Below are 27,166 nucleotides of genomic sequence, written 5' to 3'. Positions count from 1 at the left end.
TGCCCCTGAAGTTTTCATCCATAAGGCACTCGCAGACTACGACCATGCCATGCTTCACAATACAATTTGGCACACCTTGCAGCCTCATATAGGTTCTCTCAAGGTTCTAAAAGGTGGCAAAAATTTTAAGTACTACTGAGTGGAAGAAACAACACATTATCTATCAACCATCTACAACCTAAATGGACACTTCAGGATAACCCGTCCTCCAGCAACAAATCAACCTCCATCACCCAAAATGACAACTCAACCAGACGCAGCTTGGCTGTTAATGATTTCAGCTTGACCCACTAATCATAGTGTCAAACTGCTTGACAAATTCCTGGTCACCAAAGGTCAACATACCAAACACAATGCAGGGAACAGTTTCATAAGCCGGCATTGCACACATTCCTATGAACTGGCCAATGACATGGACTTGGCAGCCATCACACTGAGGCTATCTTCCAGTGGTTTCTTTACAATCACAACTCTCAGAACATCACACCTCTCCACCACTGCAACTGAGGACCGCAACAACTCCTGACAGCACTCCTAGCAACAGACATTCCACAACAGTCCCTCTACTGCTGGACTGTGCACCCAATGACATACCTGGAAGATTTCCACCTAGATGCTTTGCAGTGGGAGCCAGACCACAATACCAGCAACACATATTGCTTGGATACCATCCTGGGCAATGCCCTCGACACATCAGAGATGTCAGCACCATCATAGGGATGTCGTCTTATTGTACTGTCATCGGTCCACATTCACACCTTCCCCTAGTGGTCCACACCATGGAGGGGGAAGAGGAGGGGAGTGGGTACTCTATGGGGAACCACATTGTGTAACCGCACTGACAGTAGATCTGGCTTCACAATACATTCACACCTTCCCCTAATGGTCCACACCATGGAGGGGGAAGAGGAGGGCGGTGGGTACTCTATGGGGAACCACATTGTGTAACCGCACTGACAGTAGATCTGGCTTCACAATGGACAATCTTTTAAGCTGACTGTGTGTAATTAGTATGCTCTACGATTTTGAATCGTGCAAATGTGCTTTGCTATAGTTTACCATTTGAGCAATAAAGTATTATTATTCCATACTGTATCATATTGTATGTCACCCACAGTATATCTCACGATGCAGATCTACAATGGCAAGGTAATAATATATTTAACAAAGAATTTGGTTCACTTGAAAGATTACTATTTACTCTTCAGGTGGAAAAGTGGTATTATGCTATTGGAGAATTCATTTAGGACAGTTTCACAGTTTGAACAAGATAATTATACATCTTGTGTCTATCTACTAGAAATTGCAGTATGTATCTGTGGAGCAGTATCTCAGAAATTTATACGTAATAATGCAAACTTTTGAATAATTTCCTTTAAAATGTTTCTTATTGTAAATCTTGACATGTCTCCTTACACATCAAATGATTCAAAAATTGTAAGTTACAAGATAGATAAATCACATTTCAGTATCACATTTAAGACTACTTTCAGGTTATTTATTTAAGTAATTTACATACCCTTTTGCTGTGGATGAACAATAAAACCCACTGCCCCACATAACAATGAGAAATTATTTTAATAGGCTGTCTTCATATTTGCTTATCATTATTAATGCTTTGTAAAGATACAAATGAACATAACTAAATTAGCAGAAAATCAGATAACTACATAGAATAAATGAACTGCTTTCCTAGTTCTACTAAGTAGCTGCTGCCTATCTCCTGTCTGTTATTAATATTTATGTGTGTACTAATTAACTTCAAAAGATACGTCAATGTGTTATAAAAAGGAAAAACTATTTAAACTAAAAGATGTTTCATGCAATTAATCACATTTTCATTCAGCAAATCTAAATAGTAATGCTACACATAATTTTCCCCATTTTGCATCGATGTCAAATATCTCAAATCATATTCACAGGTAGCAAATTGAAGAACTTTAGACCAAATTACACTGCTTCATTTTAGATCCTGAACCAAGGAAAGGAATTCTACATAAACAACATTATTTATGTGTTGTATTGTGTTTGTGTAGACTAAGTCATAGTTCATGTGAATAGGTACTTTTTGTAGTCATAATAACTATTAATATGGAAATATATTGGAAGTAAATGCAAAAATTGCAAGATATTTGAAGAGAGCTCTGTAAGATGTGTAGTAATACACACTACACAATCACCTCCACAGAATAACTAATTTATTTTAAAAGTGCAACTAAAATCAATAATCAGGTAACTTAAAGTACCAAAGCATCTTCTGAAAACCAAATACTGGCAGTAGCAATGTATGGTCTCAGTTACTGCAATGTAAAAATAATTGTCACCAAGACTGAAAAGTATTTGCCTTGGAAAAATTGCATAGAGAACACGTGAATAACTGAATTAAAAAAAAAAAAACAGGAATTGTAAAGTGATGGATAAAAGATGGCAAAGACTACAGGAACGAATGCTCATAATTCAGAAAGACTGAGCAATTTGAGAAGCTTTAAGATGAAAGCAGAGTTTACCAGAGTTTTCTACTGTTACCAAAAACTTGAAAGTCATCAAGAGGAACTACTTTCCATGGAAATGAAAGTAAAAAATAAATGGCAGCTAAACAAAAAAATTAATCTACACAGCTGATTCTAAAGCTTCTACAAATAATCCCTGTGTGCAAAGTGCATATTTACTCATGCCACAAAGGATCATTAGCCATAACAATTGAGGCTACCTTCTTCTTCTAATCTGCGTATTGACTTGTCCACACTCCCTGCTGCAGGTGTTGGAGGAGCAGAAACTGGAGTACCATCTGATAAATGATTCAAAAACTGAACACTTTGTGACAGAATTTCACTATACAAACTTAACTATATTTATAACAATGTTACCTTGTAACGTACAGTTTTTGCCTAAATCTTGGATTACACTGTTGAATCATATTTAATATAATAAATAAGACAGAAGGGGATCGCAGAAAATGGAACAGAGATGGGGCTGGGGAGGGAAAGGGAGGAGAATCAGGAGGGCGGAGTGTGGATGGTGCTGGGGGATAAGGTGGAGTGGAGCAGGGGTGGGGAAGGACAGAGAAGGAGGAGTATAGGATGAATATAGGAAGACAGAGGAAGAGGTGGAGAGGGGATGCAGTAGAGATTGAGAGAGAGGTACTAGAGGTTAGTGAGAGATGTGAAAAAAAGAGGTGAAAAGGGAAGAAGAGAGACTGTGGAACAGGGTATGGATGGTGAGAATGGAGGTGGAAGGGACAGAAATTTAGGGCATAAGGATGATGTTAAGCATGGGGCAGAAAGGTGCATCAATGTGGCAGAAGAATGCAAAAGTGGGGCAGTAAAAGAAGAGCACAGAGTGGAGTGAAAGGAGTAGTAATTGTGCATGAGAGAAGGGGTGAGATATGATTGTGAGTTGGGGGGGGGGGGGGGGGGGGGGAGTTAACTGGGGGAGAGGCAAGCACGAAAAATGACTGCAACAGCATGTAGTATATTGTAATTTATCTTTGAGTGTCACTTGTTAATGGAAAGATAATATATACATGCATAAATTAAAATTTTGAGGATATGCATTGTGTGGCATAGGAAGGTATAGAAAATAATGTGTGAAAGTACATGAGCCTGAGGGATGAAATGTGCCACATGAAGGTAGAGAAAATAACACACTAAAATGCATGAGAGTGATGGAGGAAGTGCAGCACAGGAAGATACAGAAAATAATACAAAAATATGCAAGTGTGAGGGAGGAAGTGTAGTGTTGAATGAATTAGATTGCACAGAAAAGTAGCTGTAAATATTTGCAACCAATGTGCTTCCACCTTTGTTTTCAAATATCTGTGAAATAAATTTAAAATTGACTTGGATTAATGTAATTTATAAATATTTTTGTAAGTAGCACATAAAGATAAAATTCCAATGTAGGAGAATGTTATTTTCATAGGCAGCAGTAGAAGATGAACCCACAGGGTTTAGAATGCATTGAGCATTAATAAACATTTTTAGACTAAAACTAGATTTTATTCAGTACTGAATAAGAAGTGACAGTTACTCCATACAATAAGTGTATTGGTGAACATACCAGCTTCTGTGTAGCGTGCTCCTGGTCGATTTGCGACAGAACTGACAGGTTCCTGTGGGATTCCTATAGGGCTGGGAGGAGGCCAGGCTAAACTTGTCAGTTTCCCTGGGGTTGGGGGTGCCGCTGCAGGTGCCTCTGTATGTGCCCAGTAATACATCAGGTCCGGCTGCACAGACAATTCAAAGGCATCTTCCTCATAGAAATTTTAAATACAATACATGTTTTTATTATAACATAGTTGCATGAGAATTGTATGACATTAACATGATAGTAGTGTAGGTAAGAGGCAGAAGTGAAATGTGTCATATGCACAAAAATGGAAAATAGAGCAGATGCTCTCTTGAGGCACATTTCTTTCTTGTCAGATTTTTGTATGACTATTGTCTGTATAAATTTCTAAAACTACATATTACTCTATCATCCACCTTATCAACCATCTGTCAGCTGTTCTTGTTCTGTTAACAGCAAGATCTCTGCTTCTCACTGTAGACATACCTACACATAACTACATGTCAATACCCTCCGTGCATATGATCTTGTGGGTGTCATGTCACATAACACAATTTGTGACAGGTTAGTGGTATTGTTATTGTGTGCTGTATGTCACATTTGTAATTATGATGAGAAACCAAACATGTCATCTGGTTATGTTGGGATCACAATGTAATTTCAAGTGTACCTAATTCTTCACAAAGCTTGGAAATTGCACATAGGTCCATGGACTTAATATTACAATATCATTATAGCTGTTGCAGTACTGGTTTTTTCATCTTCATCATTGTATATCAATATATCTAGTATATCAAAAAACAAAGATGATGAGACTTACCAAAAAAAAGTGCTGGCAGGTCGATAGACACACAAACATACACACAAAATTCTAGCACATGTATGTGCGGATGGATATGTGTGTGTGTGCGAGTGTATACCCGTCCTTTTTTCCCCCTAAGGTAAGTCTTTCCACTCCCGGGATTGGAATGACTCCTTACCCTCTCCCTTAAAACCCACATCCTTTCGTCTTTCCCTCTCCTTCCCTCTTTCCTGACGAAGCAACCGTTGGTTGCGAAAGCTAGAATTTTGTGTGTATGTTTGTGTTTGTTTGTGTGTCTATCGACCTGCCAGCGCTTTTGTTTGGTAAGTCTCATCATCTTTGTTTTTAGATATATTTTCCCCACGTGGAATGTTTCCCTCTATTATATAAATATATCTAGTATTATCTATTAATTGTAGCATGATTAAATCAGCAAATCAGTGTGTCAAAGATGTACTCAATGATTGGCTTTCAGTTGGTATCATTTTACTGTATGTTCTGGTGTCAAAATTTTTTTATTGTGCGAAACAGTTTGCCCATCCTATCAGTTTGCAATAATGCTTATTGCAGACAACATAGAAGAGATATTTCATACTGATTTATTTCACAGTATATCTGTGCTATGTAAAGGATTGTTGCTACTCAACATATAGCAGAGACGCTGAGTCACAGATAGGCACAACAAAAAACTGTCAAACAAAGGTTTTAAACAGAATAGACAAAACACACACACACACACACACACACACACACACACAGGCTCTCGCTGCCAAGGCCCACCTATTCTGATGAAGTCCTGTTTGGTTGAAAGCTTTGATTGACAGTCTTTCTGTTGTGCCTATCTGCGACTCAGCATGTCCGATGTATGGTGAGTAGCAAATATCCTTTTCATAATATTGTTATTATTTCATCCTGGATTTTCCACAGTACATCTAAAATTTTAATTGCTAATGTTAGCTATGTAACTGTCTTTCTCAAACATTACTCCCATTTACGCAATGCTGTGATGATGGCATATGCCCACTTCCACTGTCTCTTTCAATTCACATTTATCTTCTTTTATTAGTAATACACAATTCATTTATAAGGGTGTAACTGGGATCATTGCATTTTGTTTTGCTTTCATGAAATATATTTACAAGTTTCCCTGATATTGTTTAAATCATTATATAAACTGTGTAAACATATGTTAATTTTTAATTATAGTCATACCTAAACTTCATAATTACAATTTTAATTTTGTAAATAATGCACAGTTATATGTCTACTTTCTTTTATTTTGTGAATATGGCTGACCCTACATTATGTTCCAAATAATGAGTACGTAACAGAAAAAAAACTTTTTCGCATTCCGATGAAAAGCGTTGACACTACTTGAATTGCAGTTTTCAGGTAATTGTACAGCAACATGTGACATTTCAAAAAGAAGTAACGATCAACGTGGTCGCTATTTTTCACCCTTGAATTGTTGCTCTTCATACAGTGAAAGACTGAAAATGCTGATCAATCAAAAGTGACTAAGAGGAAAGTAAATATATGTGCTAATAAGTACTGAAGTTCAACTTACTGCATTGAAGTTTCTCACCAACATTTGACATTCTGTCTTGGTGCAATATCTTGTCTTCAAAAGATAAAGCTTTTTTCAAAAACTATATTACCAGAATCCCCAAATGAACTAGTGCAGAATTTCTCTGATACACATAAAAATATATTTGAAATTTCTCATTAGAAACCATTATGAAGGTAAGGGAAGTCTATTAGAAAGTAATGGTACTAGTGGTCTTACTGAAACATATATTTGTTTGGTGCAAAGTCATTTGACTACTTACAAATGACAGATATGGGATATAGTGAAGGAAAAAAAGCAGCACTCTGTCTTCAGGCCACAAGTGGCCCACCGGGAGCATCCGACCGCCGTGTCATCCTCAGATGAGGATGCGGATAAGAGGGGCGTGTGGTCAGCACACCGCTCTCCCGGTCATTATGACGGTTTTCTTCGACCAGAGCTGCTACTATTCGGTCGAGTAGCTCCTCAATTGGCATCATGAGGCTGAGTGCACCCCGAAAAATGGCAACAGCGCATGGCGGCCCCGATGGTCACCCATCCAAGTGCCGGCCACGCCCGACAGCGCTTAACTTTGGTGATCTGACGGGAACCAGTGTATCCGCTGCGGCAAGGCCGTTGCCGCATATAGTGAAGGAGGAGACCAGACATGAAGAGGGGAAAATAGCATTAAGAGTAAATGATACATTGGTGACAGGTGTTTATAGTATTGCAGAATTTTTCAACAAATTTTTTTATAACTGTTACTGAAAAGATGGGGTTGTCAGGATCTGTAGATGCTGCCATGGGATACCTCAGACCAGACATATCAAGTAACTTCCATAATATAAATTTGCCCCTCACTACCCCAGCAGAAGTAATATCCATCATAAAACCTTGAACATCAAAAACTTCTAGTGGGTATGATGAAATATCAACAAAGTTAATTAAAGACTGTGATTCTGAGTTAAATAACATATTAAGCTATCCATGTAACAAATTGTTTATCAGTGGAATATTTCCTAAATGGTTGAAATATGCTGAAGTTAAACTACTGTTTAAGAAGTGAGATAAAGAAATAGCGTCAAATTTCCATCCAATTTCACTTTTGCCAGCATTCTCAAAAAATTTTGAAAAGGTAATATACATTTGGCTTTATAACCACCTTATCACAAATAACATACTGTCAAAGTCGCAGTTTGGATTTCTAAAGTGTTCTGATGTTGAGAAGGCTATCTACATTTGCAGTGAAAATTTACTTAATTCATTAGACAAAAAATTCCAGGCAACTGGTACATTCTGTGATCTGTCAAAAGCATCTGACTGTGTAAATCACAATATCCTTTTAAGAAAATTAGAATATTATGGTGTAACAGGAAATGCTACAAAATGGTTCAAATCTTATATCTCTGCAGGAAACAAAGGGTGTTATTAGGAAAGAGACATATATTAAGCTATCAGGCATCATCCAACTGGGAACTAATTACATGTAGGGTCCAACAAGGTTCCATCTTAGGGTCCTTACTTTTTATTGTGTATATTAATGACCTTTCATCAGTAACATTACCAGATGCCAAGTTTGTTTTGTTTGCCGATGATACAAACATTGCAATAAATAGCAAATCAAGTGTTGTCTTGGAAATATCGGCTAATAAAATATTTGTGGACATTAGTCACTGGTTCCTAGCCAATTCTTTGTTACTAAACTTTGAAAAAACACACTACATGCAGTTCAGAACTTGTAAGCGATGTCCCACGAGTATATGCCTAACATATGATGACAAGCAGATAGAAGAAGTGGACAATGTTAAATTCTTAGGATTACAGTTTGATAATAAATTCAACTGGGAGGAGTACACCACAGAACTGCTCAGGCATCTAAACAAATCTCTATTTGCAATGCAAATTCTGTCAGACATAGGGAATATAAAAATGAAAACACTGGCGTACTATGCTTGCTTTCACTCCATAATGTCATATGGAATTATTTTTTGGGGTCATTCATCAAGCCAAGATAAAGTTTTACAGGCACAAAAACGTGCAATAAGAGTTATATGTGGTGTGAACTCAAGAACATCCTGCAGAGGCCTGTTTAGGGAACTAGGAATACTAACTACTGCTTCCCAATATATTTATTACTTAATGAAATTTGTCATTAAAAATATATCACTTTTTCAAACCAACAGTGCTCATTTCATGGAATCAATACTAGAAATAAGAATAATCTTCACAAGGATTTAAAGTCACTTACTCTTATAAAAAAAAGGTGTGCATTATTCAGGAACACACATTTTCAATAACTTGCCAGCAGCAGCCATAAAAAGCCAACTCCTTCTACTTCATTGATGAATCTCTCAGTAGAACAACAGATTTTTGTGTGTTTATATATAAAGTACAATCTAACTTCTGTATCATTTCAGTTCAGTAATGCGTTCATTGTAAATAAGTATTGTAATAGTTCTATTATATGTTTATTACTGTATAAAAAAAATTTAAAAAAAATAAAATAAACTTTTTTCTTTTAAATTTTAAATTCAGTGCATTAATGCGATCTTAGTAAATGAGTGTTGTAAAATGATCCTTTCATAGAGTGTTCATTAAAAAAAATGTTGATCATTCCACTTGGGACCTGTGGAAGATACATTAGCTTATTTGTTTTAGTTGTAAATATTTGTTATGTATTATTGTTTTTCTGGCATGTTCTACATCTGGGAGGACCTCTCACTATGGATCTATTACAATGAAAGTAAATCTAATCTAAAGATTCTCTACATGAGGATTGATCTGGACATGAGGTGCTAAGATAGTGTGAGATTTTATATGGGATAATGATGATTACTTGACAGTGCCAGCTGTATTGGAGGCAATCTCAAAATCTAAACATGGTTGTTGTTCTTATTTCAGAAGTTTGTCCACCAGGTTGCATAAAAATACACTATGATTACCAATTTCACTGAAATTAAATCCCAATCTTCATGTCATTTTTGCTATACAAATGATCTGAAATGGTGATTTAATTTCACTGAAACTAGTAATGATTGTGTATTTTTGGGTGGTCTAGGCAAATAAACTTTTGTAATAAAAAGAAGAACTGTGTTTCACATGTAATTGTCGGGTATTTAGGGAATATCCTCATGAAGCCTTACACACATCAACAGGTAAAGGAACTTAATATAAGCAATATAGTAAAGAAAGTGTGTGTTAAAAAGTAATGTCAAATGTTTTATGATCTTAAAGACTTGGCCTTACATAAGTAGCATCACGTCTCATCAAGAGAGTACTAAAAAATGATACCACAGTAATAAAACTGAATTTGGTGTGTGGAAAACAAATATAGAGTTCCAAAATGTTCAGTACTTGGCCCTCTCCTGTTCTTGAGCTACATTCCAACTTACCCTGGACTTTTCAGACATGATTATGTTTGTGGGTGGTACAAATATAATAAATCTCCCAAACACATTCATACCAGATATAGGCAAACAAATACTTTAACAGGCATACATCTGGATCATAGTAAACAGCTTAATTTTTAATAGAAATTACTTACAGATACCAGAAGTGAGAAATCAGTACACATGCACTAGACAAAACTTCTTGTGTAAAATTTCTAGATATTGAAATGGTTATAATAGAGGGAAACATTCCACATAGGAAAAATATATCTAAAAACAAAGATGATGAGACTTACCAAATGAAAGTGCTGGCAGGTCGACAGACACACAAACAAACAAACACAAACATACACACAAAATTCAAGCTTTCGCAACAAACTGTTGCCTCATCAGGAAAGAAGGAAGGAGAGGGAAAGACGAAAGGATGTGGGTTTTAAGGGAGAGGGTAAGGAGTCATTCCAATCCCGGGAGCGGAAAGACTTACCTTAGGGGGAAAAAAGGACGGGTATACACTCGCACACACACACATATCCATCCACACTGTATTTGATGTGTGGATGGATATGTGTGTGTGTGCGAGTGTATACCCGTCCTTTTTTCCCCCTAAGGTAAGTCTTTCCGCTCCCGGGATTGGAATGACTCCTTACCCTCTCCCTTAAAACCCACATCCTTTCGTCTTTCCCTCTCCTTCCTTCTTTCCTGATGAGGCAACAGTTTGTTGCGAAAGCTTGAATTTTGTGTGTATGTTTGTGTTTGTTTGTGTGTCTGTCGACCTGCCAGCACTTTCATTTGGTAAGTCACATCATCTTTGTTTTTAGATAGATATTGAAATGGATATTAAACAGAGATGTCATCAGTACATGGATAAGTTAACCAAAAAGCTGTGTTCTGCCAAGTTTGCACTTAGGAATCCCAGCCTCATATCAACATGGACAGATACAGAGATGGAGAGAGAGAGAGAGAGAGAGAGAGAGAGAGAGAGAGAGAGAGAGAGAGAGACCTTTCTGCCATACTTTGTCAACCTTCCCTCAAGACTGTGTTATGTTAGTTTGACAACAGAACATCTTCCAGAAGCTTCTTCAGGATTATTATCAGATTTAAGGAAAATGATGTGTGAGTGAGATAATGACAGAATGAATGCATATGATCCACATGCAACTGTAACTGTGCCCTCTGTTATTCTCTCTCTAATATGATAGGTCCACCAAGTTTTCCAAAGCTTACACATATTGCATTTTGATTTTGGTGTACTTCAAAACACAGATATCCAGAATTGGGTCATTGTCACACAGATCATTCTGAAGTGTGCATTCAGTAGAGAATGTTTTCCCTGACAGTATAGAACAGCATACAAACAAACAGGTGCAAATGAATGGGTCAAGTCTGTAGATATGTCAAAATAATAATAATAATAATAATGAAGCAGGGGATGGTCACATCAAATTATGGGCCAAAGTCTCAGTCTGCAAGAGATGTGGACTTTCAGAGAAAATCTTAAAGATTCTAAAATCTGGCACCCAAATAACAAATAATAGCAAGAGAGAAAAAATTGTTTTGCACGGCTGTAGACATCATCAGTTTTGCCCAATTTTTCTCACACTGTGTGCTACCTCAAACTACTACTTGAGTCTGCTGCCTTGCCACACATTGTTTTCAATTTCAGCTTTTCACAATGTATGTTATGCAGCATTTATAAAATTAAAGACCTTCTACTGCAGCTTCAATATCTCCCTAAGCTTAAAGTAGAGCACATCTGCTTTCCTTCAGAAAACATGTTAAAAATTATCTCTCTCTCTCTCTCTCTCTCACACACACACACACACACACCCACACACACACACACACACACACAACAAAATTGTAAATAGAAATAAGAATTAGGCTGGGTTAATAATAAACAACACTGAATCATGCCAGATATCAAATTATCAATTCCAGCCAACCTACAATACTGTAAAAACAAGATAACAAATTTTTTAATTCTTGTTTGAAGACCAATGAAACTATTATCGATATTCTGAAATTACTGCAAAGAAAGCACACAGATGAGTGCATGAGCTTGAGTCACTACTGCAAGCTTCTAGCAGTATATGGCTCACACAAACTCGCAATCAAGAGACTATTTAAAACTTCAGTGTCATATAAAGCTTATAAAATGGAATAAAACAATACCCTATACCATGAGCATTTTCAATACAGTAAGGCATGTAAGGAAATTAAAGAATTTACTGAAATAGTGAATAAGCTTCATACAACAAAAAATACGTTCATTTCAAAGTATATTAGCAAGTCATGCAATCAGACTTATAAATATCATTTCATAGGCTCACCCTGAAGAGTGTGTCCAAGGCAGCATCTTTATCAGGTATTTGACGAATTACACCAGCTGCCAGAAGGTGAGTGCAGAACTGCACTGCAAGAATTCTTAAGTCTTGATTTGTCAGATACAGCTTCAGGTAGTGGTCCTCTGGAAATGCTGAGATGAACCAGTTTACCAGCATTTGGCCTGTAAACATAACACAAACTCATGCACATCATGTCTGCTGGAAATAGACTGGTCTGTGCCCTGAGTCATACCTGGACCAGTTTGTCTGCTTATGTAACCTGTCCACCTACACATAACAGCATATATGGAAAGCTGCAGCTGCTACTGCATGTATGTGTGTGTGTGTGTGTGTGTGTGTGTGTGTGTGTGTGTGTGTGTGTGTGCGTAAAGGAGGGGGGGGGGGGGGAGGGAGGGAGGGAGGGAGGGAGGGGGGGAGAGAGAGAGAGAGAGAGAGAGAGAGTGTTTTATGCTTTTCAGAGCTGTTCTGGTGCTATAAAAACAACAATTCAACAATTCATCCCTTTTCATATTTAATGTGTCATTGATTTGTCTTTATATTTATACCTGTCAACTTTTTTTTTTTTCAGCAAATTACGAAGACAGTGGTGGGGCATAATGCAATAGCCTGTTATGAATGAAAGCCAACTCCTTCCATAATTTTGTTTGAAAGGACATGCACTGTGGTGAAATAGTTGATTGTACTGGTCACAGCTTGTCTCCTTGTTGCAACTACTGCCCTTCCCACTAAGTCTGTCTTGTCAATGAGATCAGATCATACCCCCTGCTGTCTGTATGGGCATATTTAGTTGCTGCAGACACAAAATCATAGCCCTATATGTGCTTGAGATTATTCAAGTGTGGGAACAATCTAGAGCACTGTGAAATATAGAAGTAAATGTTTCAACAGCCAAGAATGCTAATTATAATTTTATTTTTGATGACTGTTTTTGACAACTCTAAGTTTCCATCATTGTATCTTGTTTGAAGAACAATTAAACTTTTATTGGTATTCTGAAAATACTGCAGAGGAAGCACACAGATGAGGAACCTATATCATTACTGCAAACTTCTAATAGTATATGAAAGACATACACAAACTTGCAATCAAAACACTGATTTAAAACTTTAGTGTCTCAGATGAGGAGCCTATATCACTAGTGCAAACTTCTAGTAGTATAGAAAAGACATACACAAACTTGCAATCAAAACACTGATTTAAAACTTCAGTGTCTTCTGTAGTCTTAGAGTCATCACAAAGTAGAACTTAAAAACATCTCTCGAACAATCATGAATTTTCACTCTGCAGAGGAGAGTGCACTGATTTCATTCTGGAAACACATCCCTATAGCGTGGCTCAGCTACGTCTCCAAAATATTTTTTCGCCCAGGAGTGCTTGTCCTGTAAGGTACGTAGGAGAATTGTTGTCAAGTTTGGAAGGTAGGAGAGAGATATTAGCACAAGTATAGCTTTTTGGGCAGTTTGTAGGTGAAGGATGGGTACTGAAGTTGGTTAAATACTTGTCCAGGAAAGGCAATGGTCCCAGGTTTGAGTCCCAGTCCAGCAGACAGTTTTAATCAGCCGTGAAGTTTGAAGGGTACTATATGACTTGAACTCATCAGTGAAAATAATAAATCATAGTCACTTAAAATACAATTAAGAACATTAATGGGCATCACCATTAGTTATGTTTTGTGGTTTCAATTTTTGCCCTCTAAGTACTCACAGTAATCTTCTACAGTCTTGTTTCTAAATCATAGCATCTGCCACACCTAAATCTGTAAAGCATTGTCCTGTTTGTATTCTGAACAGTGAAATGAGGACTTCTGCAGAAAGCTTCAGTTGTAAGACAGTGCTTCATTTCTAAAATATTACATGCTCTAAGGCACTTCTTCAACAATACAGGAAAACAACTGCCCCTTCTTCTTTTCAAAACTGTGGTGCACAAGGTCTAATAGGTTTATAACAGAAGGTGCTGTTGACCCATAAACAACACATCTGGTTAAAATCAATGACTGATAAAATTTTACTAGAACCTGTTAATCTGCTATCCAAGTAGTGTTTCCGAGAGGTTGATTGAAATCCCCACTGGAATGGTGGAAGACAGATAACTTTAGCAAAATATAGTAACCTTTTGTGGCACGTTTCAAGGGCACAACTGAACAAGTTAATATTGTCTTAAACAACTATAATATTAGAAGTTAGAGATACAATGAGACTACATGAGTAAGTGACACAACTGCCACTGTACAAAGTAAAATTGTAGGCAGTGCTTCATTTCTAAAATTTCTAAAATATTATGTGCTGTAAGGCACCTCCTCAACCACACAACAAAACACCTGCCCCTTCTCCCCCCTTCCCCTTCAACAATAAAAATTGCAAGTTTAGATTTTTGAAAACTTGTACTAAAACTTACTGTGAGAGATCTTTTTTATTTTCATTTATTTATTTATTTTGCAAAATACTATCCTCAAATTCAAGATTTTAAAACATAATTTCTTATAACCAAAACAATAAAACAACAAGATTTAAAATAAACAACATATTCTACTGCCTGTCCTCGCAGCTGTCTCTCTCTGCTTCCTAGTTCTGTTAGATGCATATAGGCACAAGTCAGTATTGAAGTTAAAATCGTCTGGATTATTAGGTCGCGTCATGTTTCTTCTAAAATGTGCGATGTTTCTGCTCCTCTGCTGGGATCTTCTTCACGATCTTTTGGTGTCCCAGCAGAGGAGTGGAAACGTAGAACATTTTAGAAGAAAAATGACGCGGCCTAATAACCCAGGAGATTTTAACTTCAGTGACAACGGCCACGAAAGCCTGCAAACTTACAAGTCGGTATTCTTCGTGACTACGACGTGTTTACAACTGTTGGCAGTCGTTAGCATTCAAACGGCTGCACAGTAGCCGTTCCGTGAAGCGGAAATTTTGGGTGTACACTTGTATCCCTAGGTTTCACCACGAATTTTCTGGAAACTTATATTTTCTTACTCAAATGTTTCATTACCTGACATGTTAATCTAGTTTCACAGTATCTCGCCCCACGCCCCTGCCCATCGCCTCCCGTTGGTCGCCCATTGTCACATTCACAGGTGCCGGCGCAGAGGCTAATTATAATTACGTTGCGATTTAATACGCACGGGCCATTTTAAATCTCCGCTGCCGTCTTATTGTAGTGGGGAAAAAAGCCTAGGAAGTGCCAGAACGCCGATCCGGCGAGTTCCAGCTGACACTGAGCTCTGATTATAAAAGTGAAACCACAAGAACTGTTCACTCGAATTGACAATTTCCTGCCAGACTGGCCTATATAGAATTTGCCACCATTACAAGTTATTTTGTATATTTCATTATTTTCCATACCTGCCCAATGGTACTGTGCCCATGAAATAATATTTTAAAGTTCCGTAATTTAAGCCTTCTAGTCAGATCCTCAGAGACGTTTCCTGAATAGGCTACGGAACTGTGCCCTACTTACTGAGAGCTTGATGTGATGACTCATGCACGTGGTAAAGAAGAGAGGAGACCCGCCTTTGTTTTTTATGCAGTATGAAGCGCACAAAAGCGGGATTGTAGCCATCAAGGGCGCCCATACGATGATTTGTTGGAGGGAGGATAGACCTGAGGGCATGGAGCTCAAATGTTCAAATGTGTGTGAAATCTTATGGGACCTAACTGGTAAGGTCAACAGTCCCTAAGCTTACGCTCTACTTAACCTAAATTATCCTAAGGACAAACACACACACCCATGCCCGAGGGAGGACTCGAATCTCCGCCGGGACCAGCCGCACAGTCCTTGACTGCAGCGCCTCAGACCACACGGTTAATCCCGCGCGGCGGCATGGAGTATTTTTAATATAATGGACGAAGAATGGCGACTTGTAAACAGCTGAAAAAAAGTTCCATTTCCGACCCTGTTAAAAACCTACATATGCTAACTTATAAATCATTTTGTTGAACGACAAACACCTGGCTGCATTACATTTTTACTCCTTTTTCTGAGAGCTGGGATGAGGAGGGGGCGACGCCCCCTTGCCCCAGGCTTGGGCACGCTTCATAACAACTTCTTGAAGCTGTTTTTTCTAATTGTGTTGAATAAATACTGGTTGCTTGTAGCGAGACGTGTAAACAACTTTCCTTTAGAACCTTCCTATCAGATAAAAAAATGACTTTAAGAACCTTCAACATCGCAGCGCGTCAGCAATCGTTGGTTAATATATTAAAAAAACTAGAAACCCGCCTCGATTGCGAAAAAAGCACCTCGTGTTAACCTAGGTTTCGGCGTAGATAACTACACCTTCTTCAGAACAATAAAACCCACAAGTGGCTAAGAAGACCTTTGTCAATGATTAAAAGAACACCATAGCTATACATTTATAAACGAAAAAAGGAAAGCACAAACAGTACATACGTACAAAGTCAAAACCACTACTTAACTTAATGGTGTACGCTCCACCTCACACCGGCCTATGTTCCATGGGCCATGATGGCGGGTCATGGCCCATGGAACATAGGCCAGTGTGAGGTGGAGCGTACACCATTAAGTTAAGTAGTGGTTTTGACTTTGTACGTATGTACTGTTTGTGTTTTCCTTTTTTTCGTTTATAAATGTATAGCTATGGTGTTCTTTTAATCATTGACAAAGGTCTTCTTAGGCACTTGTGGGTTTTATTGTTCTGAAGAAGGTGTAGTTATCTACGCCGAAACCTAGGTTAACACTAGGTGCTTTTTTCGCAATCGAGGCGGGTTTTTAGTTTTTTAATAAAAAAATGACTGCCGGAATTGGCTGTGAAAGCCGGGGTTTCCCGACCAACACTCAGTTTTAATCTGCCAGGAAGCTTCAAAACTGTGGAAACTACGCTGTAGAGTGAAAGATTAATTCTGGAAACTTCCCCTCTCCATTTTATTGGCACCGGAGGGGAGAACTTCCACCTCTCCTGACCACTGGATGTTTATCTGGTCCGAAAGTAAAATCGCCAATCTCCTGATAAAAGGCACCAATGGTCTATGGGTGATACCAACAATGGGTTTCCTCCAGTAGCAAGCGGAAGTGTGGACTGAATCAGATTAGATGTGAGTGCCGAACATCAGCTTATGTTGCTACTTGAGCTGAAAGGGCGTACAGTACTTCCCAGGACTATCTAACAGAGCTGAGTGCCGGTTTTAAATAGGGCATCGTAGAGAGCTCCTTCATATTCTGAAGCTGAACGTTGGTGTTCGAGCAGTTGTGTAGTAGCACGGTTACCGCATTGGCAAATATGTTAGTGTGATTACTGGCTTGCATTCTTCGACAAATGGCATAATTTTAGTGCGATATTTACAGTGTGCTGTAGTACATGATAAGTGGCTGCCACTGGCAACAAAATTTTATAAATACCGACCATCCCTTGCAAATTACTATACAGGGTGTTTCAAAGTCGTTGCAGCAAACATCTAGGAGTGGCAGATCACATAATGAGGAACAACTTCTGTTAGAGACAAAACGCGTCTTTTTGTTGAATTCGCCGGCTATGAGACGATAAGATTTCACTGAATTAAAAGGGTCTAACAATCAGGTATGCTGCATCTGCATACTAATAAATTGATAGAGTGATTTTCAAGCAGAAAACCTGAAGATTAGTGTCACTAAGCGAAGACAGATATATTATAAGTTCGACGTGCCCTCTTTCATGCGTAGCAGATGACTGTGTTACAGGCAACACACAGAGCATACAAACCGTGCAGCGCTGCCGCCTCTCAAGGGCATAACATATTACAAAAGACATCTAGCGCCGCTGGGGAATGTCAGCAAATATTTTGTGTCTAACGTGATCCATTAAACTTAGACGCTTCATGAAAAGACTTTGAAAGAGACTGTTTCTTCAAAAACTGATCTAAGTAATGAAAGAATTATCCAACAGAAATGATTTTGATTTGTTTTTAGAACTTTCATTATCTGCCAGTACTTTTCATTCACAGTAGAGGTGGTTAAAATTTAATATTTTTTATAACTGCATACTTTGTTCCTTTTTTAGAAGTAGTAAGGTTAGGTTTTGGATAGTGGAGGCTATTTTTTTCGTAGTGTTATTTTTTTGGATGGTATACATAGTTATTAATTTCAGATTGTGCCCTTAATTTTTTTAATTTACATTGTATGAAAGTAAATGTATTATGAGACTGGAATGAGATTTTCACTCTGCAGCGGAGTGTGCGCTGATATGAAACACAGTTTTAATCTGCCAGAAAGTTTTATTATGAGACTGTTCGCAATGTGTCTTTTTTTAACACTTGGATAAAAACATCGTTTTGCCATGTGTTCTGGGAAACATCTGCCTCGGAGGCGGATAGGTAGTTGGTACATCCGCCTGTGGGGCGATTTTAAAAGGAATGAAGTGTTAAAATTCGAAGACTTTAATTTCTTATTCAGTTTCAGAAAGGAAATCCACGTGTCTCAAACAAAACTATCATATCTTGTACTATATTTTAGCTATACAAAAATAATGAACGAAGTCAATTCAATAGTCCCGAGATAAACTAACACAGGAATTTGGAACACGTGGTCATGTTCCATCAGAATTAAAGTTGCCCACTTTTACAGCTGGGAGAATCTGATCGACATTTGTGGTAATAGCTGAATTCTCTTCATACAAAATATTCTGATCCAGTTCGTTTCCGGTTATTTATGAGCATGTGTCGTGTTCTACAATCAACAGGTCGTTTCGTCAGGAACATATGAATCACTGGAGGCAAGTTGAGAGTCAGAGTCTTCAGGAAACATCTCCTTCGTCATCTGCATAACTCGTCTGCTTGTGTTTAACACATTTGTAGATTTTTTTCCAGTCACTGCACTATAAAAAACAGCCTGAGTTACGAGGCAATATGAGCTAGGAGTTCCTAAGAGCTGTAAAAAGAGGAGCTACCTATACGACCTAGAAGAACATTCTATTATTAATAGCTACCCACCTTCACAAAGTAGCTAACAACCGCAGAAAATATTTCGAAGGAATAAATTCTAGTTTATAAGGGAAGAGAATCACACTAAAACTAACTGAAACCGAACTTAAATAATTTGGGAGTTGTGATTTTATGAGCAAAGTTATTTCCTCCAAATTCCTCTGAGCAAACTCAGCAAAATACAAATTAAGCTACGGAGTAATCAGGTGACTAAATATGTCATGTAAAATAACTTAAATAATATGTTTGATTGTCTGTCTAGGGCATCTTCCTGTCAGAAGGCGTGGGAGTTGAATAGGTGCAACTTTCTGTTGGGGGCGTCGGTACGTGACCGCTGCACTACGGCTAAATACCAAATGAGACGTCCGTAGCCGGCTAGAACGGAAGGCGATTTTCAGCGCCTCTAGCGAAAGAAACGTATAAACTATATCTGCATGTAGACAGATGATGCGTTCTAGCAAGGTAAACTCCCCGTCGTAGCCGCTCAGATTTAGTACAAGGTGGCACACTGGACAGCCCATCAAAAACTGAACACAGATCTAGCATGAAAACAGGAAGAAGGTGTACTGATCTGCGAAAAAAGAAGAGAAATAGAAACAGTGAACGGTCCAAGCACAAAATGTGGAACTGCGAGTATCACTATGTAGCTGCTGCGGCGTCGTGGTTACGTGGTTGCGGTATTGCACTGCGAAGGGAAAGATCGGAGTTCAAATCTCGCTTCGTACTCCTAATTTCTTTTTCACAAAAATCATGAACTTTCCGTTCGATCGTTGACGTATCTTTTCTCCTTCTGCAGTCCTGCCAACTGTCATAGTATACAACGGTTACAGAATATGTCATATGGTAAGAATATACGTTGTTGTTGTTGTTGTTGTTGTTGTGGTCTTCAGTCCTGAGACTGGTTTGATGCAGCTCTCCATGCTACTCTATCTTGTGCAAGCTTCTTCATCTCCCAGTACTTACTGCAACCTACATCCTTCTGAATATGCTTAGTGATTCATCTCTTGGTCTCCCTCTACGATTTTTACCCTCCACGCTGCCCTCCAATGCTAAATTTGTGATCCCTTGATGCCTCAGAACATGCCCTACCAACCGGTCCCTTCTTCTTGTCAAGTTGTGCCACAAACTCCTCTTCTCCCCTATTCTATTCAATACCTCCTCATTAGTTACGTGATCTACCCATCTAGTCTTCAGCATGCTTCTGTAGCACCACATTTCGAAAGCTTCTATTCTCTTTTTGTCCAAACTATTTATCGTCCATGTTTCACTTCCATATATGGCTACACTCCATACAAATACTTTCAGAAACGACTTCCTGACACTTAAATCTATACTCGATGTTAACAAATTTCCCTTCTTCAGAAACGCTTTCCTTGCCATTGCCAGTCAACATTTTATATCCTGTCTACTTCGACCATCATCAGTTATTTTGCTCCCCAAATAGCAAAACTCCTTTACTCCTTTAAGTGTCTCATTTCCTAATCTAATTCCCTCAGCATCACCCGACCTAATTCGACTACATTCCATTATCCTCGTTTTGCTTTTGTTGATGTTCATCTTATATCCTCCTTTCAAGACACTGTCCATTCCGTTCAGCTGCTCTTCCAAGTCCTTTGCTGTCTCTGACAGAATTACAATGTCATCGGCGAACCTCAAAGTTTTTATTTCTTCTCCATGGATTTTAATACCTACTCCGAATTTTTCTTTCGTTTCCTTTACTGCTTGCTCAATATACAGATTGAATAACATCGGGGAGAGGGTACAACCCTGTCTCACTCCCTTCCCAACCACTGCTTCCCTTTCATGCCCCTCGACTCTTATAACTGCCATCTGGTTTCTGTACAAATTGTAAATAGCCTTTCGCTCCCTGTATTTTACCCCTGCCACCTTTAGAATTTGAAAGAGAGTATTCCAGTCAACATGGTCAAAAGTTTTCTCTAAGTCTACAAATGCTAGAAACGTAGGTTTGCCTTTCCTTAATCTTTCTTCTAAGATAAGGCGTAAGGTCAGTATTGCCTCACGTGTTCCAACATTTCTACGGAATCCAAACTGATCTTCCCCGAGGTCGACATATACCAGTTTTTCCATTCGCCTGTAAAGAATTCGCGTTACAGTTTATATTAAAAAGAACATCCCATTTGGCACGTCTATATTTCTGAAACTAATAAACAAATTCATTAATTTTTGTTTTTGGATGAATGGGAAATTCATAGGTGTTCAATATGACCCCCCCCCCCCTCTTGAGATGCACAGCATATGTCAATGCGGTATTCAGATTGTTCCCACAATGCAGCAAGCATGTCTTTGGTTACAGCTTCCACAGCTGCTTTTATGCGATCTCTCACTCCATTCATTGTTGCTGGTAACAGAGGCACACGAAGAAAGTCTTTTATAAAATACCACAAGAAATAATCACATACAGTCAGGTCCGGTGACCTCGGACGTCAGGCATGTAAGACTGAATGATTTGGTGCAGTGCGACCGATCCATCGTTGATTAAACCTTTGTTTTAAAAATTCCCGCACATCCAGATGCCAGTGTTGCGGTGCCCCATCCTTTTGGTAAATGAAGTCGTTCGAATTAGTCTTCAGCTGTGGGAAAAGAAAGTTCCCAAGCAATATCGAGATACGAGCTTCCTGTAACAGTGTTCTCGGCAAAGAAAAATGGACCATGCACCTTTTCCCTCGAAACTGCACGAAACACATATTTTGGAGAGTCCCTCTCATGTTGTGCAACTTCATGTGGTTCTTCCGTACCCCGTAATCTCACATAATGACGGACTAGTCACTAAACACTAAGCGTGGAAGAAAACTCATCCTCCATCTTGTCAGGAACGAAATTACAGAACTCCACACGTAGTCGTTTGTCACCCTCCCGAAAAGCTTGCAGTAGCTGAATTTCGTACGGTTTCATGTGTAAATGTCGACGCAACACACGCCACACGGACACCGGGAGCATGTTGAGCTGTCGAACTGCACAGCGAACGGATTTCTGCAGCCTCATGGCCTGCACGTTCACCGGATCTGACGTCCCCGGATTTCTTTCTGTGGGGAAAGTTGAAAGATATTTGCTATCGTGATCCACCGACAACTCCAGACAACATGCGTCAGCGCACTGTCAATGCATGTGCGAACATTACGGAAGGCGAACTACTCGCTCTTGAGAGGAATGTCATTACACGTATTGCCAAATGCATTGAGGTTGACGGACATCATTTTGAACATTTATTGCATTAATGTGGTAGTTACAGGTAATAACGCTGTAATGGCATGCGTTCTCAGAAATGATAAGTTCACGATGGTACATGTATCACATTGGAACAACCGAAATAAAATGTTCAAACGTACCTACGTTCTGTATTTTAATTTAAAAAAACCTACCTGTTACCAACTGTTCGTCTAAAATGGGACTATTACAGCGCCATCTATCACAAGGCGAAAAAAGTGGTCCAACGAAAACATTAATATTTCTTTACGTACTACACTAATATGTAATAAAAAATGGGGGTCCCGATTAAAAAAACGGAGTTGATATCCGTTTGACCCATGGCAGCGCCATCTAGCGGGCCAACCATAGCACGATCTGGTTTCCCCCTTCAAGCTAGCCAAGTTTCGTTCTTTGTAGTTTTTTGGTTTGACGCTTATTTCGTGAGATATTAGGCCCAGTCACGTTCAATGGGCCACCCTGTAGTGATAGCACAGAAATGAAAACAGCAAACGAACGGGTGCGAACTATGTTACAACAAAGGAATTTAAAAGCCAATACTTCCAAAACAGAACGTAAGAGTCAAAACATGCGTAGAACAAATAGGATGTACTTATGTCTTACAACGTACGTTACACCATGATTCAGAAACAAATCTGAATACAGCGAACAGACACGTCAATAACGGACAGTTCATAATTTTGTGAAAAAAATTTGGAGCATGACCGAGATTTGCGCACAGATTTCCCCCTGAGCATTCCAACGCCGTAACCACGACGCCATTGCTACATAAGTATGCTCGATGCTGGACATCTTGAAGTTGGACCGTTCACCGTTTCTATTTTGCTTATTTCTTCACAATCAGGTACACCTTCGTCCTATTTTCACGCTTGGTCGGAGTTCAGTTTTTGACGCGTTATCAGCTGGGGTCATCCTATGACTGAATCTGAAGGGGGTGAGATGGGAAGTTTCCCTAGTAAGAGTTATAAGTTGTCTACTTGTTGCTCGAAGCTGGATACAAGCTTTTATCCTACTACACGGTTCTACAGGATTAATATTTTGGGTCTGCGTGTAGAAGTGCCCCAGAAAATTATTCTTAGTGACATCAGTGAATGGAAGCACGCAAAATCATTTTTAACTCTTTCATCGTGGTCGGATTTACGCATTGGCTATGCATGGACGGGCCTAACAAGCCGAGAGGAGAGAGTACGCCAAGAAGATCTCCATCGGCGCTTTAATTTCTCGATGACTCAATGGAGAGACGTCTACAGACGTTAAAGTAACCTCTGGCGTGCCACAGGGGAGTGTTATGGGACCATTGCTTTTCACAATATATATAAATGACTTAGTAGATAGTGTCGGAAGTTCCATGCGGCTTTTCGCGGATGATGCTGTAGTATACAGAGAAGTTGCAGCATTAGAAAATTGTAGCGAAATGCAGGAAGATCTGCAGCGGATAGGCACTTGGTGCAGGGAGTGGCAACTGACCCTTAACATAGACAAATGTAATGTATTGCGAATACATAGAAAGAAGGATCCTTTATTGTATGATTATATGATAGCGGAACAAACACTGGTAGCAGTTACTTCTGTAAAATATCTGGGAGTATGCGTGCGGAACGATTTGAAGTGGAATGATCATATAAAATTAATTGTTGGTAAGGCGGGTACCAGGTTGAGATTCCTTGGGAGAGTGCTTAGAAAATGTAGTCCATCAACAAAGGAGGTGGCTTACAAAACACTCGTTCGACCTATACTTGAGTATTGCTCATCAGTGTGGGATCCGTACCAGATCGGTCTGACGGAGGAGATAGAGAAGATCCAAAGAAGAGCGGCGCGTTTCGTCACAGGGTTATTTGGTAACCGTGATAGCGTTACGGAGATGTTTAATAAACGCAAGTGGCAGACTCTGCAAGAGAGGCGCTCTGCATCGCGGTGTAGCTTGCTCGCCAGGTCTCGAGAGGGTGCGTTTCTGGATGAGGTATCGAATATATTGCTTCCCCCTACTTATACCTCCCGAGGAGATCACGAATGTAAAATTAGAGAGATTAGAGCGCGCACGGAGGCTTTCAGACAGTCGTTCTTCCCGCGAACCATACGCGACTGGAACAGGAAAGGGAGGTAATGACAGTGGCACGTAAAGTGCCCTCCGCCACACACCGTTGGGTGGCTTGCGGAGTATAAATGTAGATGTAGATGTAGATGTAGAGAATATTGTATGCAATTAGAGAACTTGGAAGGCAAGCCGGCAGCATTCTCGCGCAACATTTGTTTCATTGTTGATTTCCGTAGCTGCGCGATTGTTAATTTCGCTAGTGGCAAATGCTGTATATAGTCGCGTGTCACGTGGATTCGTGTTCCAACTGATTACTTTGATTGTCAGTAATCATCTGCACGCGTTAGCTGATATTCATTTTTAAACAAATTTGTCCATCCAACACCATAAGCAATGTGAAGAAGCTAAATGATACACAAAACTGTAAAGTAAATTCAGCCTGTTTTACACTACGGTGACAAATTATTTGTTGTTGTACTAAGTACACCTGTCACCAGAAGCTGATAGACGTGAATATTACCAAACTATCAGTTTAGTAGGTCATGGTTGCAAAATACTAACACAAATTATTTACAGAAGAATGGAGGAACTGGTAGAAGCCGGCCTCAGAGAAGATCGATTTGGGTTGATGCTGATAGACGTGAATATTACCAAACTATCAGTTTAGTAGGTCATGGTTGCAAAATACTAACACAAATTATTTACAGAAGAATTGAGAAACTGGTAGAAGCCGGCCTCAGAGAAGATCGATTTGGGTTCCGTAGGTAAGTTGGACAACGTGAGGCAATACTAACTCCTCGACTAATCTTAGAAGATAGATTAAAAAGGCTAACCTACGTTCATAGCATTTGCAGATTTGGAGAAACATTTCTGAGAGTGTTGACAGGAATATACACTCTATGATACTCTGAAGGTAGCAGGGGTAAAATAAAGGGACTGAAAGGCTATTTACAACTTATACTGAAACCAGACGGCAGCTATAAAGAGTTAAGAGGCATGAAAGGGAAGCAGTGGTTGAGGAGGGAGTGAGACTGGGTTGTGGCCTATCCCCGAAGTTATTCCGTTTGTACATTGATCAAGCAGTAAAGGAAACCAAAGAAAAATTTGGTGTTGTAACTAAAGTTCAGGGAGAAGAAATAAAAATTTTGAGGATTGCTAGTGACGTTGTAATTCTGTCAAAGACAGCAAAGAAATTGGAAGAAGAGCAGTTGAACGGAATGGGCAGCGTCTTGAAAGAAGGATATAGACGAAAACCAACAAAAGCAAAATAAGGTTAGTAAAATCTAGTAGAATTAAATCAGGCGATGCGAGGGAGCTAGATTAGGAAACGATACAAGATTTAGGTTGTAACACAACTGGTGAATTTCCATGTAAAGATGATATAAAATGTATACCGATAATAGAAAGGAAAGCGTTTCTGAAGAAGGGAAATTAGTTAACATCGTATACATATTTAAGTGTTACGAAGTCTTTATGGAGTGTAGCGTTGTACGAAAGTGAAACGTGGACAATAAGCTTCTGAAATGTGGTGCTTAACCCTTAGCCTCCTTTTTTTTTTCCTTTTTCGCACACTGTCGCAGGCGTGGTCTCGTAGACCGCTACGTTTTAATAGCCATAAAAATTGCATTCAGCAATGTCACTGAGGTAATTCAGCATTTTATGTAACACGTTATATTAATAACACACAAAAGTAAATTCAAATAATTTTAAAGTATATTTTTAAGAAAAAAAACGCATTTAAGTAGAAAACTGTACAAAATGAACGTAGCATTACATGATAATATTAAAGCTACAAAAACCCAAATTTTACTATTTACTATATTTTTATTGTTTATTATACATGTAATAATAAAAACATAAACTCCCACACAACATTAAGAAAATAAAAATTACACTAGCACTTTTTTGTTTTTTAGTTTCATTCTCAGAAGTTTTCTTTGTACGCTCTGCAAATTTTTATAGAGGACTCAAGGAAGATTGGCTTACTGCAACAATGGCAAACGTAAGAACTCTTTCTCTTCTTTTTTGGGTCACAGGTGGAGCACTCTTTGCGTTTTTCCAGTCGTTCTACGACGACTTCTGCTCCTGGCTCTGTTACATCCAAAATACGGCGAATGGATGCACGAAGTTCACGAGGTATGTTAAGATTTCTTGACTCGCTTTTCCACTTGTGGGGGTCACCAACGTGTACGCAAACTTCTTCAAAAAATTAAAGCGGCTGATTTGAGTAGTGTCTGTAGGAGCTTATATCCAACATGCGGAAAACCATGCCAATGGCCAATGTTGCGTACGTCGTGCAGTTGAATACTTTGCACACTTTTCATCCTAGGCATCAACACTACCTTCAGTCTGATTATAATATGAAATTATTTTTGGTTTAGATGTATCATCATCTTTACATTCATCATGGTACACAGACGATATTAGAATCATTACCCTACCTTTTCTCGGCACAAATGGAACTAGAGTTAGATGGTGCGTGAATGCATACTTTGCAGAACCGACTTCCTTACTTCTCACAGTTAAAGATTCTTCTGGTATTTCTCTTTCTTCTTCTTCTTCCTCTTCTTCTTCTTCTTCTTCTTCTTCAGTGTTCCCACTTATGTCAGTTCTCTTGACTTGAGACATATTGCTAACTCGACTGAGCTAAAGCAATTGTCTGCAGTAATATTGCGGTTAGTGTGTTCAATAGATTTAGCTAGTCTAATCACAGCATGAGGTGGTTTGGGGAACTGTTTTTCAACTGCGCTTGTATTTTGTCCATCTGAATCCATTGCTGTGTAAATGTATGCAGTAAACAGATAACCAGTGCGAGCGTCAGTAAGGCACATGACTTCCAAGCCATACA

The 27,166-nt window shown here is 38.9% G+C and overlaps 1 protein-coding gene and 1 pseudogene across 3 annotated transcripts in view; both read right to left on the bottom strand.

The window, feature by feature from the left end:
* The window catches only part of LOC124619552 (formin-2-like), a 245,192-nt gene that overhangs the window by 71,157 nt on the left and 146,869 nt on the right, over nucleotides 1–27,166 (bottom strand). For 2 of the 3 annotated variants that reach the window (XM_047146025.1, XM_047146026.1), the window contains exons 3-5: nucleotides 12,136–12,311; nucleotides 4,060–4,225; nucleotides 2,711–2,788 (exon numbers count right to left, since the gene is read on the bottom strand). In XM_047146025.1, coding sequence (XP_047001981.1) covers nucleotides 2,711–2,788; nucleotides 4,060–4,225; nucleotides 12,136–12,311 — 420 coding nt within the window. The remainder of the gene's footprint in view (nucleotides 1–2,710; nucleotides 2,789–4,059; nucleotides 4,226–12,135; nucleotides 12,312–27,166) is intronic. The other variant, XM_047146027.1, reaches the window with a different exon arrangement.
* On the bottom strand, nucleotides 6,940–7,057 carry LOC124620395 (annotated as a pseudogene).

Source organism: Schistocerca americana, chromosome 6 (genome assembly GCF_021461395.2).
Source record: "Schistocerca americana isolate TAMUIC-IGC-003095 chromosome 6, iqSchAmer2.1, whole genome shotgun sequence".
NCBI classification, from domain to species: Eukaryota; Metazoa; Arthropoda; class Insecta; order Orthoptera; family Acrididae; genus Schistocerca; species Schistocerca americana.
The sequence above is the reverse complement of the archived record's forward strand: the minus strand, read 5'-3'. Positions and strand labels throughout refer to the sequence as shown.